The sequence below is a fragment of the Callospermophilus lateralis genome, chromosome 2 (assembly GCF_048772815.1).
Source record: "Callospermophilus lateralis isolate mCalLat2 chromosome 2, mCalLat2.hap1, whole genome shotgun sequence".
NCBI lineage: Eukaryota > Metazoa > Chordata > Mammalia > Rodentia > Sciuridae > Callospermophilus > Callospermophilus lateralis.
In genome coordinates, this window is record NC_135306.1 from 51,659,702 (window position 1) to 51,678,462 (window position 18,761).

At 34.8% G+C, this 18,761-nt stretch overlaps 1 protein-coding gene across 3 annotated transcripts in view; it reads right to left on the reverse strand.

The window, feature by feature from the left end:
- Positions 1 to 1,937: 1,937 nt before the first annotated feature.
- Cntln (centlein) overlaps positions 1,938 to 18,761 on the reverse strand; it is a 327,261-nt gene continuing 310,437 nt past the window's right edge. For all 3 annotated transcript variants that reach the window (XM_076843415.2, XM_076843416.2, XM_076843414.2), the window contains one exon: positions 1,938 to 3,324. In XM_076843415.2, coding sequence (XP_076699530.1) covers positions 3,226 to 3,324 — 99 coding nt within the window. In that variant the 3' untranslated portion in view covers positions 1,938 to 3,225. The remainder of the gene's footprint in view (positions 3,325 to 18,761) is intronic.

Below are 18,761 nucleotides of genomic sequence, written 5' to 3' on the forward strand. Positions count from 1 at the left end.
AAAAATATAAATCTGACTTTGTCAAAATTAGAAACTCGTTCTGGGAATAGATAAGCTATAGAGATAGCAAACAAACTCAAGATAGCAAACTAGAATCTTGGTGTGGTGTTGGTAGGAATTTTGTTAAATCTGTATGTCCACTTGGGAGACAATTAGCATCTTTATCATATTGAATGAACCCACTCATTCTCTCAGTATAGCTCCTCATTTATTTGGATCTTTAATTTCATTAGTGTTTTGTAGTTTTTATTTACAAGCACTGTATATTTTATTACATTTACACCTAAGCATTTTTTTGAAATTGAAAATTGTATTTTACATTTTGGTTACTACATAATTATTATTAGTTTACTAGATATGGAAATATAATTTATTTTTTATATATTGATCTTATATCTTGAAACTTTATTGAACTCATTAATTCTAGGAGTCTTGTTTGTTTTAGATATAGTTTTGCTTCTTGTTTTATTTCTTTTTATTGCCTTGCATATATTTGCTAGAAATTTCTGTACCATATTTGATAAGGAAGGTGAAGAATTGCTAAACATGACATCCTTTCCTTATTCCTGATCTTAGAGGGAAGTGTTGTCTTCTTCCTTAAGTGCAAGATTAGTTGTAGGTTTTCTGAAGATGTTATTGTCAAATGCAAGAACCTCCTGTCCATTCCTAGTTTTTAAAATTTTTAATGAACTCTGTTGAATTTTGTCAAATGCTTTTTCTACATCAAGTTTTAAGATCATGTGATATTCCTTTAGCTGTTAATATGTGGCTTATATTGATAAATTTCTGAATACTGAACCAACCTTGAATGTGTATCTTCTGATCAATATCCCATAGCCAAAAAAACTGAAGCAGAAATTTAGCAAATTATATTCATTTTCTATTGTTGTAGTCACAAAATACCACAAACTTCAGGGCTTTAAACAGAAAACAATTAGATTCTCTTACAGTTCTGGATGTTTAAAATCAATTTCATTTGGTTAAAAGTCAAAATGTCGACAAGGCTGGTTTCTTCCAGAGGCTCTAGGGGAGAATCTGTGTTCTTACCTTTACCAATCTCCAGGGGCCACTTACCAGCTCTGATTTATAGTCCTCTTCCTCCATATTTAAAGCCAGTAGTACAGCATCTGTCCCTCTATTTTTTTTAATAACATGGCTCTAATTCTGATATTGTATAAGAACTTCTGTGGTCACATTAGCTCCATGTGAATAATCCAAGATACTCTTCCCACTCAAAATTCTTATTCATATTTGTGAATTTCCTTTTGCCACATAAGAAAGCAAATTTATAGGTTCCAGGGATCAAGAGGTGATCATCTTGAGGGAACCTTTTTTTAGCCCACCACATGTAATTTTTGTTGCTTTTCTCTTTTGGTTTTGGTATTAGGGTAATACTCGGCAGGCAGTTTCATTCTTATTTTTGTAACAAGATTCTGCACTGAGGGAATATTATATTTTAAATTTTGTTTACTGTTGCTTTCCTGTGAGATGGTAAGATTGTGGGGAGTGCTTAATCTGTTAATAGCCAAGTATACTGCATCTGTTAGCATTGGTATAGGGTCATTACATAACAAACACAAGCTTTGCCACTTCACTAGACCTCAAAAATGTGAATTTAATGGCCATTGTTCTTTTCTTTTCTTGATTTTACATAATGAGTATGAGCTGATATTTTAAAAAAATTGTAGTAAAACAGTACATATGGTACTGAAATTCTTTTGTGAGTATGTGATTGTAATTTGTAGTGTGTGAGCAAATAGCGCAAAATGATGAGAAAATCAAATGTAGTTTCTGCTACAACTACTCACTACTCAAATATTCTGGTGTGAAAGCACCCATAAATTATGTGCAAATGAATGATCATCACTGTGTTCCAATAAAACTTTTATTGATAGAAATTAAAAACTTGAATTTGATATAATTTTCACATGCTACAAAATATTCTTCTTCTGATTTTTTAAACTACTTAATACTGTAAAAACCATTCTTAACTTGTGGGCCATATAAAAAAAGGTGGCAGGCCAGACTTGGCTGTGGGCCATAATTTGCCAACCTGCCTTAATCTCAAGGAACCTACAATATAAATAGGGGAAAGAGAGAGAAAACAAAACAAAACAACAACAACAAGGAATAAGTGAAGGAGTAAATAAACCACATAATTTTGTGTTATAAGGAAATTAAATAGTAAGTAGTTCAGAGAATGTGTCTATAGGGAAATAGGTGAGGTGAACTTTAGTGATGAGAAGGAGCCAGTCCTAAGGAAAATTAACACAGAAGACTCTAGACAGAGAAGGACTACCAAGGGCAAGAATACTATGGGCAAATGAGGGGGGTTAATAAATTAGAGGAACCAAAATGTGTGTGTCAGGAACATAGTGAAGAGGTAGAACAAGGTAGGAACATTCAGGAATCAAAATAAATATATCATCAAAAATGTAATTTTAGTTGACCACAGTAGGAGTTCTGTTAGGTGTAGCCTAATTGCATGCACTGGATTTGTGGTCCCTTGTCAATTTGTTTGACCACACAAAGTATTATAAATTTGGGAGAGAGAAAGGGTGGGGTGGGGAGTGGAGTGAGAAGGGGAAGGCAGAAGGGAAGGGGGAGAAGGACGGAATTTTATTTTTGATCTAGAAAAACACAGCAACATGTATATTAATCCAGTATATCAATGAGAATATACAATTGAACCACACAATTTATTTCATTAAGTTCTCATCCTTAAGATATGCTTTATTTCATACTTGCCTTTAGTACAGATATGCTGCTCACTGGACACCTTAGTACAGATATGCTGCTCACTGGACACCTTAACTGCTATAAATAGCAGTTTTCTGCAAAATGTCTAGTTTCTTTATAAATCTTAGTACATTAAATCCTTAGTTTACCCCCTTTTCTTTATATGCTCAGTCCAATTTCTGTATGCCAAGCTTCTTCTAGTTTCTTTTAAAGCACTGGAAGGAAAATAATTTTTAAGTTTGCATTGATTTGTGGCAATATTTGTATTCAACAATCAAATGCTACACTATTTCCTCTTAAATGGCTATGCCCTTAATTAGTGTCACTTGTTCAGCAATTAATTAGTTTCAGAGACTTCTTATTTCGGTATTGAACCTAACTATTGATAGTTGGAACAAATACTGTATCAGGTTTATAATGCATATTTTCCAATTATATCATATAAAAATTTTCACAATGAAAAAAAGTTCTCCATTTGTAATGTTATCAAATATCTTTCATAATTGTGAAATAGACTTCAACTAGTTTCTTGTTTTCATTTATTTTCTCCAGCACTGCTTCTAGTAAATATGAGGCAAAAGGAAGCTGTAAGAGAAACACACACAGAAAAAGATTATTAAAAACTCTATTTTTTCTTCACTCAAAAACATATATTATATAGCATCAAACCAATAGAATTTAGCTCTCTGTAACTTTGCATAGGGGGGCCCTACTTGATCTCTTTTCAACAGATCTTTCTGGTTAGTATGGGTAATTTTGTCTTTTCTAATAAAAATGATAAAAGAGCAGAAGTAAAATGAAAAAAGATAAACGCCTTATTGAACAATTCATGGTTTACTGACCATGTTAATGATGTAATCTGCAATACAAGCAGCTAAGCCATTTATCTTCAATCAGCTGATCAATATCAGGTTACAGTCATCTCTAGGGCACACAGGCCCACAGAAGTAGTACTGTATGTTCATTACTCATAAAAGAACGAGAGAGAACTATCAATACACTTGTCTGTGTGAGAGCTGAACATCTCAAGAGTTGCGGGGTAAAACTTCAGAGGGGAAAAAAATGGTAAAAGTATACCCATTGATTAAGTTGTTAAAGTTTGTTTGGTATATTAAAGTGTAATACACATGTTTCCAAAACTGCTGAGTTTATGAAATGTGAGTACATTTTAAAATTTCATAATTGATATAACTTTGCTAGTAGTTTTATTGTTCCCTCTGCTTCACTGGTTTGCCAGGAGGACTCAGACTCATGATTCAGTTATGGGCTATATGTAAAAAAATGTATGAAATGTTTCCTCAAATTCTTCCAGTTGACCTACCAACTTCCTTTTATACATAGTCCCAGAGATCCAGTCTCATATAACAATTCAATCCTAAATAAGGAGTTCATTAAATGGTTCATGAAATTGTCTTGTATTTTTCTTTCCTTCAGTACTAGGGGCATTCTACTATTGAGCTATACCCAAGGCCCTTTAAATATTTTATCATGAGACAGGGTCTCACTAAGTTGTCCAGGCTGGCCTTGACCTTGAGATCCTCCTGCCTCAGCCTTCGAGTAGGTGAGATTAGAGGTGTGAACCATCATACCCAGCTGGACTTGTCTTTTTGATTCACCAGGGAAAGACTGCTTTTGTTTCCCTGAATATATTAATAAAAATGGTTATTATGTCTAGCCCCCTTTCTTGCAGGGAAGGAGTATCAGCAAGGAAGAACACTGATGAACTCATTAGCCAGTGCCTGATATCAATGTCCTCTGTATGCGTTGTTCTGCTGAGGTGATTATAATTAGTTAAATAAATCAGAATGGTTCTTTTCTGAATTTGAATTGATGAAGAGAGAAAATATTGGGCATGGCACTAACACTACAGGGCAGACAGGCAAGAACAAACAGACCATTTGGATGGAGAAGAACTAGAGATCAAAAATGGTCCATAGAACTGCCTGGGTCCCAAATTGCTCTCTAGCTTAGGTTCCTCCTTATCTTTATAATAATCAGCCTTCTCCTTATGGCAGTTTGAGTCTGTGTCTGTTCCCCTGTAACACAAGAGCTTCACACATTTGTACTACTTGAAACTCAGCACTGAAGAAAGTACATCAAAATAGAATATTGCTTCAGTTCCTAGATACAGCTGAACATAAGGCATGCATGTTGACTTAAAAAACAGCTTTTCTAGGGGAAAATCCTACCACATTGAGCACACATATACTGCAGATGCATTCCAATTTTAGAAACATAAGAAAGTGGGAAAAGTGCATTTTAGAATCAAGAAAAAATATGTTTTATTTTCTTTTGGAAGATAATGATACCAATAAATTCATATTCTGATAAATTGTCTTTCTGGGATATGAAAATAGTTAAAGTTGGTAAAGTTGCCAGTTTTACAAATAAGATAGTTTAGATTTTCAGGTCAATGATGTTAAAGGTATGCACAATAAAAATGACAAGACAAGACTATTGGGGAACTTTCTTTTATTTAAACTATGCCACTCAGTATTCATATACATTCCTATCTAAAAGGATGATGAGAATAAACTTTCATCCCTTGCTGATACAAACAAAGCCAGAAATGACTGTGTAAAAATTCATTTTCTAAAGTTGTTTAAAAAAGAAAAAGTTCTGAGGACTGGGGTTCTAGCTCAATGGTAGAGTGCTTACCTAGCACACGTGAGGCCCTGTATTCAATACTCAGCACCACATAAAACTGAAATAAAGATATGTGTCCACCTACAACTAAAAGATAAATATTTTTTTAAAAAGAAAAAGTTCTCCTATCAAATAAATGTAAGAAACATTCCAAGACCTCTTAGGATATTTTTTCTTTTTTCCCTTTGTGGTGCTTGGGATTGAACTCAGGGTGTAATGAATGCTAGGCAAGCACTGAGCTGCATCCCCAAGTCTTTAAGACACTTATAGGCACTATGTTTCTTCAAGAGGTCAATATAATATCCTATTTTAAAATTCATTTGTCCACTCATTCTCATGCTCTATTTATATAATGTTTAACTACTGGCCCATTGATCATGCTCCAGGAACATGCTGGTTATATAACTTTCTAGGTAATAATGCCATAATACTTACACAAGGCCACTGGGTATTGACATTATTCATGTTATTTGCATATTTCATTTTTGAGTAAATACCTAACTTACTCTTATTATCTTGTGATCTGAACAACATGAACATATATTATGTACTTGAATATTTTGTTTCCCTTTAAAAAATTTTTCTCAAAGAAATTCCCTTTCAGTAAGCCTCCAATGTGGAACAAGAAGTCTACTTACTTACTGACAACAAGCTCTTTTATTCCTTTCCCTCTGGCTCCCAATAAAACTAAAAAGTCAAAGTTAAACACAACTGTTTGTCAATCCTGTTTTGCTGGATTTTAAGTTTCTTTAAGCTTTGTACAGAGCCTAACATATTATGTTTTAAAAAGCAGTAGCTCAGTGGCAGAGTGCTTGCCTTGCATGTATGAGGCACTGGGTTTGATTCTCAGCACTGCATATAAACAAATAAAATATTGTGTCCATCTACAACTAAATTTTTTTTTTAAAAAAAGCAGTCAATCCTTTAAATCAAGATATATACAGTAAGTGCATATCTACTTGACTTTGAAGGTTCTTCTATTTTTACCTAGAAATAGTTCAGGAAAATATTATTTGCCCTTATATAATGTTAGATGTTCCTGTATCTACAAATTAGTTTGAGATGCTTATTTATTTTAATTCAGTTTTTCTATTTTATAAATCAATTCTGACAATTTTTTCCTCTAAATCAGTGTTCATTCTAATTGCTGTTTATAAACTTGGAGTTTACTGACAACTGTACACCCAGCTTTCAAAGTAGTCTTTCAAAAGTTATTCTTTAAAAATATATAAGGCTTAATCTCTATTAATCTAATTTTGTAAGGAAATAATATAACTTTATCAAAGAATAGTTAATTGAAATAAACAGAGGGAAACTCAGAATTATAAGACATTTCATAAAATCCAGAATTGTAGAACATTTCATAAAAATGTAAGTTGTTTTCAAATGAATACAACCTAATGTCAACTAAAAATTTTTACATAGATTCCTCTCCTACTATACAAATAGTTCTTATTTATGACTTACTATGCACCAATAGCTTTAGTTTTAAAAATAGCCTTTCTGACCAAGTTTATACTATAAAAGTATTTAAATTTTTTTCATAATTTATACACATAAAATTTTCTACTTAGTCTGGGATAGGTTGATAAATTTCTAATAAGAATGATTAAGATGTGAATTTGGTGTCAACATACCTTGTATACAATGAGAGATATGATAAATTGTGGAATAAAGGTGTATTAAGAATTGTAAAGCAATAATAATAATATTAAGAATTGTAATGCAATAATGATAATAATAATAATAGAATTAAATTAAATTAAAAAAGAATGGTTAAGAATGTGCTTTCAAGTTAACTGGATATTTTTCTAATTGAGTTACCACTTAGATAACATACAGACGTACCATTAATTTTTAAATATTACAAATTACTGTTAACCTGGATGCTAAATAAACATAATTTAATCTTCAGTGATTCTAAAAACAATCTTATGATACTGCATAAACATCAATTCTCGGCACACATCTCTAGATTGGTTGGAATTAGGCCTGAAACTCTATTTAAAATATCACACACCTTGGAATGTGCTTTAAAAATTCACATGGTTTGCTTATTTGTTTGTGACTTTTTTAATGTAGATTTTTTTTAACAAAAATTTAGTTGTAGATGGACACAATGCCTTTATTTTATTTATTTTTGTGGTGCTGAGATGGAACCTAGTGAGTCACACATGCTACGCAAGTGCTCTAGCACTGAGCTATAGCCCCAGCCCTAAATGTAAAACGTTTTTAAGACTAGGAAACCTGAAACCTTTGCTACTGTAGAGTCCAGATTAAGTATGAGTTTATTTCATATAGACAGTCTACATGCATTCTGGCAGGGGCTAAACCTCACTCAGAAATCCCTCAGACATAAAAAGCACAACTGCCCTTTTAGTACTAGGATTTTAGAGTTGGATTTAAGTGGCAACTTGACTGGCCAGCACCAAAGACTGTTTCTCACTCACCCTTATGAAATATACCTAAAACAACAACTATCTGCCTTGGTTTTCACCATACATGGCATGTGTCAGAGATTACAAAATACAGACATCCTGCATGATCTCTTTATCTTGGTTTAAAAGGGAAAAACGACACTCCTGGTCACATTAATGCAGTTATACAACCTTCACCTTTCTGGAACTAGGGAAAATGGACAAGTGGTAAAGCATCCCTGGGTTCAATCCCCCGTACCAAAAAAAAGATATGACACGAAGTGAGATTTCTTTGTTTGAAAATTTAACTGGGACATTTGAACAATCAAACATTTTGCTTGGTTCATACATAATATTAAAGTATGTCATCTTAGTGGTTCTGGCTGTCCCTGTTGTAGAAAGCGATTTCCATTACTAAAGGGATTTCCCATGATGTCACACATATATTCAGCTTCTCTTTTATTTTTTTTAATTAGTTGCTCAAGACAATACAATGATCTTGACATATCATACATTTGATTCAAATAGGTATGAATTCTCATTTTTCCACATGTACAGATTTCAGGATCACATTGGTTATACAGCCATGTGTATACATACAGCAATCCTAGTGTCAGTTGTATTCTGCTGCCCTCCCTATCCCCCCCTTCCATCACTATTCTCTACCCATTCTACTGTGACACTTCTCTCTCTCTCTCTTTTTTCTTCCTTTCCTCCTCACAGCATCGTATATATGCACCTTCAGTTGTTTATTTGCCTTAAGGAACAAGTTTATTATAACAAAATTACACCACTGTCACAATCTTTGTCACTTACACTTACAAATAATGGTTGGTGTTTCTGTACACAGAAATTTTGAATTTTGAATGGTAAGACATAATATGATTACTATAGATGTTTGAAAGCTCTCTTGGAAAAATAACAAAGCATAATCTTATGATTTTACTTATAACATCAGCATTATTTAGAATATTCTTTTTCTAAAAATCTTTTTTTAGTTGTAGTTGAACATAATAACTATTTATTTTTATGTGGTGCTGAGGATTGAACCCAGTGCCTCACACATGCTAGGTGAGCACTCTACTGCTGAGTCACAACCCCAGCCCTAGAATACATTCTTAACTTAAAATTTAAAAAAAATTGTTGAAAGAAAATAATTGAAATAAAAATCTTTTAATTTAAGAATAAAATTAACAATTTAATCAGTTTTATTCTTGTTTTTTGTTTGAAGACTATTACCAAAAAGGTGTTGCTTTTTTTTTTTTAAGATTTTGAATCTTATTCTACAAGTTATAAGGCAGAATTGAGAAAACTGAGTTGGAAAAATTTAAGTTATTTTATTTATTCTTTTGCCTCAAGGAGTGTTTCCACAACATCTAATGCAATTTGGTGATCTATTCTATTTATGGAGTCCTTGGAGTAGGGGTGACCCTTTGTCAGATACTTCAGGCTTTAGTAAAAGGAACTGTCAGCAAGCTCTTTATGGCCATGGTAAGTTATGTAGGATGTAAGAAATGCTTGAACATTTAAATAATCTGTATCCTTAGTAAAAAAAATCCAATAGTAACTCTAAGCCTATGATTAGGCTTTTTGTCTGGTTCTTTAGAGACATTGGTACTCTTTCTTGAAAACTTCCCTAAATAGGGCTGTGTGTCACTGGATGCTCAGCAATTAGCAAGGGTGTTAAAAGACACTTTTAACATACTGATGACCAATATTCTTGTAGAACAGAGACGACTACTGTGCCCTCATCTTCAAGGCAATGCCTTGAACAATGATACCAGCCCAGAGAAGACCTCAATTCCCAATCCCCTGATTAGTTTGCACTCCTGTCACCTTTTGTGGACACTGGCTCACACCAAAGCCTGACACATCCCTACTTTATCCCATTTCACCCACCCACCTGAAAGACCTTTTAAGAGGTTGTAGGTGTTTTATAGTCTTAGCCAACACATATGACAACAACTAATATATCTTTTGTTTTCGAGTACCGGGGATTGAACTCAGGGGCACTCAACCACTGTGCCATATCCCCAGCCCTATTTTGTATTTTATTTAGAGACAGGGTCTCACTGAATTGCTCAGTGCCTTGCCATTGCTGAGTCTGGCTTTGAATTTACGATCCCCCTGTCTCAGCCTCCTGACCTGCTGGGATTACAGGTGTGAGACATGGCGCCCAGCCACAACTAATATATCTTAATATTGGTATTCAGCTATCCTAATGTGGTTAGTTTTCTTTTCAAAAGCAAAGAACTGTGTAGTAGAGTTATGTCTTTTCCCCATATACTTCCTTTAAGACTAGGTGAGATAAACACAACAGAGGGATGCCTTTAAGAGCTTACAATCTGTTGTAATAAACAGAAGTTATTCTTTATGTAGACTTTAAAGAAATTATTTGGGGGATCAAAAGGACTAGGTTCACATGGATGTGAATATGGAATTCAGAAAAAGAAATAGCTTAATTGATTATAAAAAGTATTTAACTTGAGGTAGAACCTTGCTATAGGCTGAATGCTTGTATTCTCCCAATGTGATGGTACTGAGATGGGAACTTCAGGAGGTAACTATGTCAGGAGGGTGAATTTGTAGTGAATAGGATTAACTTTTATGAGATATAAGAGATTTTTCACTATCTCTGCTCTCTGCATAAAAATACAATGACAAGACCCCAGTCTATAAACCAGGAAGAATGCCCTCACTCACAATGAATCTGCCAGTGCCTTGATTAGATTTCCTGGTCTGCAGAACTAAATTATTATTATTTCTTATTCTTTATTAGAAAAAGAAATAAGAAATAAATTATTGTTTGAACTGTCTAGTCTGTGGTATTCTGTTATAGCAGCCTGAACTAAGATAGCCCTTAATTATAAAGGCAGAAAAAATAAAGGGAATGGGAAAGGTACAAAAGAGAGTTGAATTAATCAGTCTCTTATTTATTACTGATTTAAATATAATTCTCCCAGAATCTAAGTGAATAAAGATGATGGATTATACATGCTTATTCAGAATATTCAATAAATATTTATTATGCACCTATTATTATATGCTAGGCAATGAGCAATGCATTTTCTGGGATGACTGTACCAAGTGTGGTGACAAGATGTGCTTTTAAAGTAAATAATGAAAAATTAATATTTAGACATAGAAAATCACTAGAATACTAAGGTTGAATTATTTTTTTATATATTGTCCCATGACCTCAACTCTTATTATCTTTTTTAAGGATGAAAAAACACTTCCACTGGTACAAAACTTTTTACATGCATTATTTTATTTATCATTCCAAGTCTGTGATGATTTTTCTACTTTGTAGTTGAAGATATTGGGCTAAAAAGGCTTTAGTTACTTGCTCAAAGCTAACTATTGCACATGCTAGTATGAACTAGGACACAAATTGAGGTCTTTTGACTAGCAACCATTGTGAGCATACTGCAAGGAGAAGTTTTGGTTAATATAAGGAGAAACTGAATAATCACATGCCAAGACATGCAATGTCAAAAATTGACTTGTTCAACATTTCTGGAATTTCCTATTATTCTACAAGGCAGAGATCATGTTTTGAAGGAGTTCCTGGCTTAGCTATTTTACAATGCAAAAGATTCTAAGTTTGGTGTTTTGGTTATAATACTTCATAATGCTTCCTTTCATACATCTTGTTCAATTGTTTACAGGCCAAGGCAAAACCTAATTTCAAATCTACATGAAAAATGTTTGTTTTTTTTTCCTTTGACTATTACAAAGAAACCAGAATGGTATGACATAGGCTGGGCTTCAAGGTACAGAATTGGATGAGATTTTATTCTGTACTGGTTTTCTGGGTAATCTATGATTTTAGGCCATAGTTTGATGACTTTTTGTTTTCCCTTAGCACATTATAGAAAATAAAAGATTACTGACTGTGACCTCAAGTAACTTATCCGAGGGCAGAATTTTCTTATAGTGCATTTGGCTACATAAATTTTGCTCTCTTTACTTCTTTCTTTTTTTTTTTGAACAGTACTGGAAATAGAATCCAGGACACCACACATGTTAGGCAAGCACTTAGTTGGCTCTCACATTAATAAGTGCCTCCTAATGTTTTGTAAATAAGAAAATAAAGTTACCTTCTATAAATTATACTGGAATTATAATGGAAAGAAATACTCTTGTGGCCCCATATACTGCCTATAAATACTATTTAATTTTTGGTTAAGATTTTATAAACAACATAAATGTAATCATTTTAACTGTTCTTATTATTTAGTGGCATTAAATGCATTACACATTTTTGTGCAACATCACCACCATCTATCTCCACAAAGTTTTCACCCTGCCAAATTGAAACTCTGTACCTATTAAACAGTAACTGAGAAAAAAAAAACAATCATGAGTTATGACCAAAAACTGATAATATAGTTCAGAATCAAGTTTAATTATTTTATTTAAAAGGTCCTTTTAACTTTAATCACAAATGACATTTTTTTCTGATGATGTGAAATTAGATTTGACATTGTAAAATCAAAAAGTATCACAGCAAAGTGCTGAGTGGAGAGTTTTATCTTGTGCTACTTTGCTAGATGTGAGGAACAAGTCTGTGGGTTTATATGTGTACATGTGTCAGAAAGAGGTGAGTGTGTAAGCATGAAAGTATTTGAGTGTTTATGATATAAATGTAACACTGGAAGCAATCATAGAATTATGTCTTCAGAGTTACAAGGAAAAATTTTCAGCTAACCTTCAGACTGGTAGTACACTCTACAAAAGCCATGGAGATTTAAAAACTCCACACTGCAAGGCACTCAATAGAAGTAAGCATATTTTGTAGACAGACACTGGGGAAGTGAACCATTTTAAATTTCAGCATCTGCAAGATCTGAAGCAACTAACAGGGACAGAAATATTTAAAGCTGAAGAAAAACTTCTTATCAAAGCCTGTGACAAACAACTGAAGAAAAAAGAATTTTAAATATTGTTTCAGCTCTCCCTATCTGCCCTCTCCTTCTCTGCTGTCTTCCTCTCCTCTCTCTGCCTCTCCTTTTCTTCCCCTTCAGGCAGGCCCCCAATTAAATCTCTTGGTTGAATCTCCATTTCAGAGTGGTCCAGGAAGCAGTACCACAAGTCAAGAACTACTTCAGTTCTCCAGAACCTTCTTAACCGGGTAGTCCTCCATGTCCTAGACCAGGGAGGTTTGCAATCAGTCAGTCAATGAACATTTCTGGAGCACCTACTATGGGCCAATGATTGACAGAATAGACACCGTGGATCTAGAAATGACAAAAAAGTTCCTGTTTTGGAGAAGGTTTCATCCCAGGAGAAGGATCCAAATAAGAAGACTTGCGTGCACAAGATGGAGCCAGTGAAAACTACATAGAGGTGCCACCCGCGCCTGCAAGGTAGGCAGACCTGCAACCGACAGGGAGAACAGGCAAAGCGGCCCGCAGGCGTGGTAGACAGATCACCCCTATTGGAGGAGGGGCCCAGCCGCCGCCCGCAAGGTAGGCAGACCGCTGCATCCCGGAGAAGGGGCCCAATGGCCCGCCGGCGTGATAGATCACCCCAATTGGAGGAGGAGCACAGCCGCCGCCCGCGCCTGCAAGGTTGACTGGCGAGGCTACCAGTGCGGTTCTACAGCGGATCAGGCACCTGGTTTACATCTCAGAGAATAAGAGTAGAGAGACCACAGGTGGAAGCTCAAGTCCTCTCACACTGACTACCACCACCATCCTGAACCCAGAGACTCAAGCTAGGTATAGACAACGCCACCAACTGGAAGAAATGAAAACAGAGTTCTGAGAGTCATTTTTTTTTTCTTTTTTTCTTTCTTTTCCTCTCTTCCCTCTCTCTTGTCAGCCATTCACCCAGTCTCCTCTACCCTTCCCCCTCGGGTCTTCACAATCTCAACATATGTGAAGCCAAAAATTGTACACGAGAAAGGTCTTTAACAACTGAATCACCAGAATAATATACTATAGAGGAATTGCATATGCCCCACCTCCCTTCCCCCTTTTTATTCCTTTTCTTTTTTCTCGTATTTTCTTTTTCCCACTCTCTTTTTTCCCTCCCTTTTCTTGTTATCTGTTTTCCTCCCTCTTACTCCCTCTAGGCCACTTGCAACCCCCTAAATTTTACTATTCATAAGTAGGGTAATCTTATAAATACAGATAGGAATTTGAATCTATACATTCTTCCATAAATTACCCATCTATTGGTTAGAGCTCTCCAAAGGTACTAAGGTAGATTAACCCCATACCCTCACTCCTTTCCCCATACATAACATCCTACACCTGAAATCCAGTTTTCTTCAAGCTACCAGAAATGGTATGCCTTTCATGAAACTAATGACTATATTTGTAAACGATAATCGAAACCAACATTTGTAGACATAGAGTCTAAATATAAATGTAGTAATAAGGAAAACGTGTGCTTAGATGATGTACTATTGATATTGAGAACTGTTAACATTGTCTTTCTCCACAAAAGGGAGACTTTGCAACTATACAAGAGCAATATAAATATATAGGGGGAAAATTCAATAACACAACAGTTTCACCAAGCAGAAAGAAACGCGAGCAGTATGAAAAGACAAGGAAAGAAAGGACTACAAGCAATGCAGGTCAACTCAACTTTAGAAGAGGTAATATCTGCAGCAGATGGAATGTCAGATAAAGAATTAAGGATATACATGCTTCAGATGATCTGGAGTCTCAAGGAAGACATTAGACAGCAAAATCAGACAATGAAAGATCACTTCGATAATGAATTACATAAACAAATCCAAGAAGCAAAAGATCAACTATACAGGGAGATAGAGGTTATAAAAAACAAACAAACAGAAATCCTGGAAATGCAGGAAGCAATAAACCAACTTAAAAACTCAAATGAGAATACTACCAGCAGAGTAGAACACTTAGAAGATAGAACATCAGACAATGAAGACAAAGTATTTCAACTTGAAAAGAACATAGACAGCTCAGCGAGACTCTTAAGAAACCATGAGCAGAACATCCAAGAAATATGGGATAACATAAAGAGACCAAACTTAAGAGTCATTGGGATACAGGAAGGTAAAGAGGTCCAAACCAAAGGAATGAGCAACTATTCAACAAAATAATTTGAGAAAACTTCCCAGACTTGAACAATGAGACAGAATCCCAAATCCTAGAAGCCTACAGGACGTCAAATGTGCAAAATCATAAGAGATCCATACCTAGACACATTATAATGAAGATGCCAAACATACAGAATAAGGAGAGAATTTTAGAAGCTACAAGAGAAAGGAAGCAGATTACATTTAGGGGTAAAACAATCAGGATAACAGCTGACCTTTCTTTTTTCTTTCTTTTTTTTTTTTTTTTAAAGAGAGAGGGGGGGAGAGAGAGAGAGAGAGAGAGAGAGAGAGAGAGAGAGAGAGAGAATTTTAATATTTAATTTTTAGTTTTCGGCGGACACAACATCTTTGTTTGTATGTGGTGCTGAGGATCGAACCCGGGCCGCACGCATGCCAGGCGAGCACGCTACCACTTGAGCCACATCCCCAGCCCAACAGCTGATATTTCAACACAGACTCTGAGAGCCACTCATATGGAACAACATATTTCAAACGCTGAAAGAAAATGGGTTCCAACCAAGAATTGTGTATCCAGCAAAATTAAGCTTCAGGATGGAAGATGAAATTAAAACCTTCCACGATAAACAAAAGTTAAAAGAATTTGCAGCTAGAAAACCATCTCTTCAAAACATCCTCGGCAAAACATTACAGGAAGAGGAAAGGGAAAATAACAATGAAAACCAACAGTGGGAGGTAGTACAGTAAAGGGAAAAAATAATCAAAGAGGAAAAACAAACCATGTTAAGTAACATATATAAACAAATATGGATGGAAGGACAATCCATATCTCAATAATAACCCTAAATGTTAGTGGCTTAAACTCACCACTTAAGAGACACAGGCTAGTAGAATGGATCAAAAAAAAAAAAAAAAGATGCAACAATATGCTGCCTACAGGAGACGCATTTGATAGGAAAAGACATACATAGACTGAAGGTGAAAGGTTGGGAAAAATCATATCACTCATATGGACTTCAGAAACAAGCAGGAGTGTCCATACTCATATCAAATAAAATAGATATCAAGCCAAAGTTAATCAAAAGGGATAAAGAGGGACACTACATACTGCTCAAGGGAACCATACACCAACAAGACATAACAATCATAAATATGTATGCCCCAAACAATGGTGCAGCTATGTTCATCAAACAAACTCTTCTCAAGTTCAAGAGTCTAATAGACCACCATACAATAATTATGGGAGACTTCAACACACCTCTCTCACCACTGGACAGATCTTCCAAACAAAAGTTGAATAAAAAAACTATAGAACTCAATAATACAATTAATAACCTAGACTTAATTGACATATATAGAATATACCACCCAACATCAAGCAGCTACAATTTTTTCTCAGCAGCACATGGATCCTTCTCAAAAATAGATCATATATTATGTCACAGGGCAACTCTTAGACAATATAAAGGAGTAGAGATAATACCATGCATCTTATCTGATCATAATGGAATGAAAATGGAAATCAACGATAAAAGAAGGAAGGAAAAATCATGCATCACTTGCAGAATGAACAATAGGTTACTGAATGATCAATGAGTTATAGAAGACATCAAGGAGGAAATTAAAAAATTCTTAGAGATAAATGAAAACACAGACACAAGATATTGGAATCTATGGGACACAATGAAAGCAGTTCTAACAGGAAAATTCATTGCTTGGAGTTCATTCCTTAAAAAAAGAAAAAAACCAACAAATAAATGACCTCACACTTCATCTCAAAATCCTAGAAAAAGAAGAGCAAAACAACAGCAAAATAAGTAGAAGGCAAGAAATAATTAAAATCAGAGCTGAAATCAATGAAATCGAAACAAAAGAAACAATTGAAAAAATTGACAAAACTAAAAGTTGGTTCTTTGAAAAAATAAATAAGATCGACAGACCCTTAGCCATGCTAACGAAGAGAAGAAGAGAGAGAATTCAAATTACTAGCATATGGGATGAAAAAGGCAATATCACAACAGACACTTCAGAAATACAGAAGACAATTAGAAATTATTTTGAATCCTTATACTCCAATGAAATAGAAGATAGTGAAGGCATTGATAAAATTTCTTAAGTCATATGATCTGCCCAGATTGAGTCAGGAGGATATAGACAACCTAAACAGACCAATATCAATTGAGGAAATAGAAGAAGCCATCAAAAGACTACCAACTAAGAAAAGCCCAGGACTGGATGGGTATACAGCAGAGTTTTACAAAACATTTAAAGAGGAACTAATACCAATACTTTTCAAGCTACTTCAGGAAATAGAAAAAGAGGGAGAACTTCCAAATTCATTCTACGAGGCCAACATCACCCTGATTCCTAAACCAGACAAAGACACTTCAAAGAATGAAAACTATAGACCAATATCTCTAATGAACCTAGACGCAAAAATCCTGAATAAAATTCTGGTGAATCGGATACAAAAACACCATGATCAAATAGGTTTCATCCCTGGGGTGCAAGGCTGGTTCAATATACGGAAATCAATAAATGTTATTCACCACATCAATAGACTTAAGGATAAGAACCATATGATCATATGGATAGATGCAGAAAATGCATTCGACAAAGTACAGCATCCCTTTATGTTCAAAACTCTAGAAAAACTAGGGATAACAGGAACATACCTCAATATTGTAAAAGCTATCTATGCTAAGCCTACAGCTAGCATCATTCTGAACAGAGAAAAATTGAAGGCATTCCCCCTAAAATCTGGAACAAGACAGGGATGCCCTCTCTCACCACTTCTGTTCAACATAGTTCTCGAAACACTGGCCAGAGCAATTAGACAGACAAAAGAAATTAAAGGCATAAAAATAGGAAAAGAAGAACTTAAATTATCACTATTTGCAGATGACATGATTCTATACCTAGCAGACCCAAAAGGGTCTACAAAGAAACTATTAGAGCTAATAAATGAATTCAGCAAAGTGGCAGGATATAAAATCAACATGCATAAATCAAAGGCATTCCTGTATATCAGCGACAAATCTTCTGAAATGGAAATGAGGCCAACCACTCCATTCACAATATCCTCAAAAAAAATAAAATACTTGGGAATCAACCTAACAAAAGAGGTGAAAGACTTATACAATGAAAATTATAGAACCCTAAATAGAGAAATAGAAGAAGATCTTAGAAGATGGAAAAATATACCCTGTTCATGGATAGGCAGAACTAACATCATCAAAATGGCGATATTACCAAAAGTTCTCTATAGGTTTAATGTAATGCCAATCAAAATCCCAAAGGCATTTCTTGTAGAAATAGATAAAGCAATCATGAAATTCATATGGGAAAATAAAAGACCCAGAATAGCAAAAACAACTCTAAGCAGGAAGTATGAATCAGGTGGTATAGCAATACCAGATTTCAAACTATACTACAGAGCAATAGTAACAAAAACAGCATGGTACTGGTACCAAAACAGGCGGGTGGACCAATGGTACAGAATAGAGGACACAGAGACCAATCCACAAAATTACAACTATCTTATATTTGATAAAGGGGCTAAAAGTATGCAATGGAGGAAGGATAGCATCTTCAACAAATGGTGCTGGGAAATCTGGAAATCCATATGCAACAAAATGAAACTGAATCCCTTTCTCTTGCCATGTACAAAAGTTAACTTAAAATGGATCAAGGAGCTTGATATCAAATCAGAGACACTGCGTCTGATAGAAGAAAAAGTTGGCTCTGATCTACATACTGTGGGATCGGGCTCCAAATTCCTCAATAAGACACCCATAGCACAAGAGTTAATAACTAGAATCAACAAATGGGACTTACTTCAACTAAAAAGTTTTTTCTCAGCAATAGAAACAATAAGAGAGGTAAATAGGGAGCATACATCCTGGGAACAAATC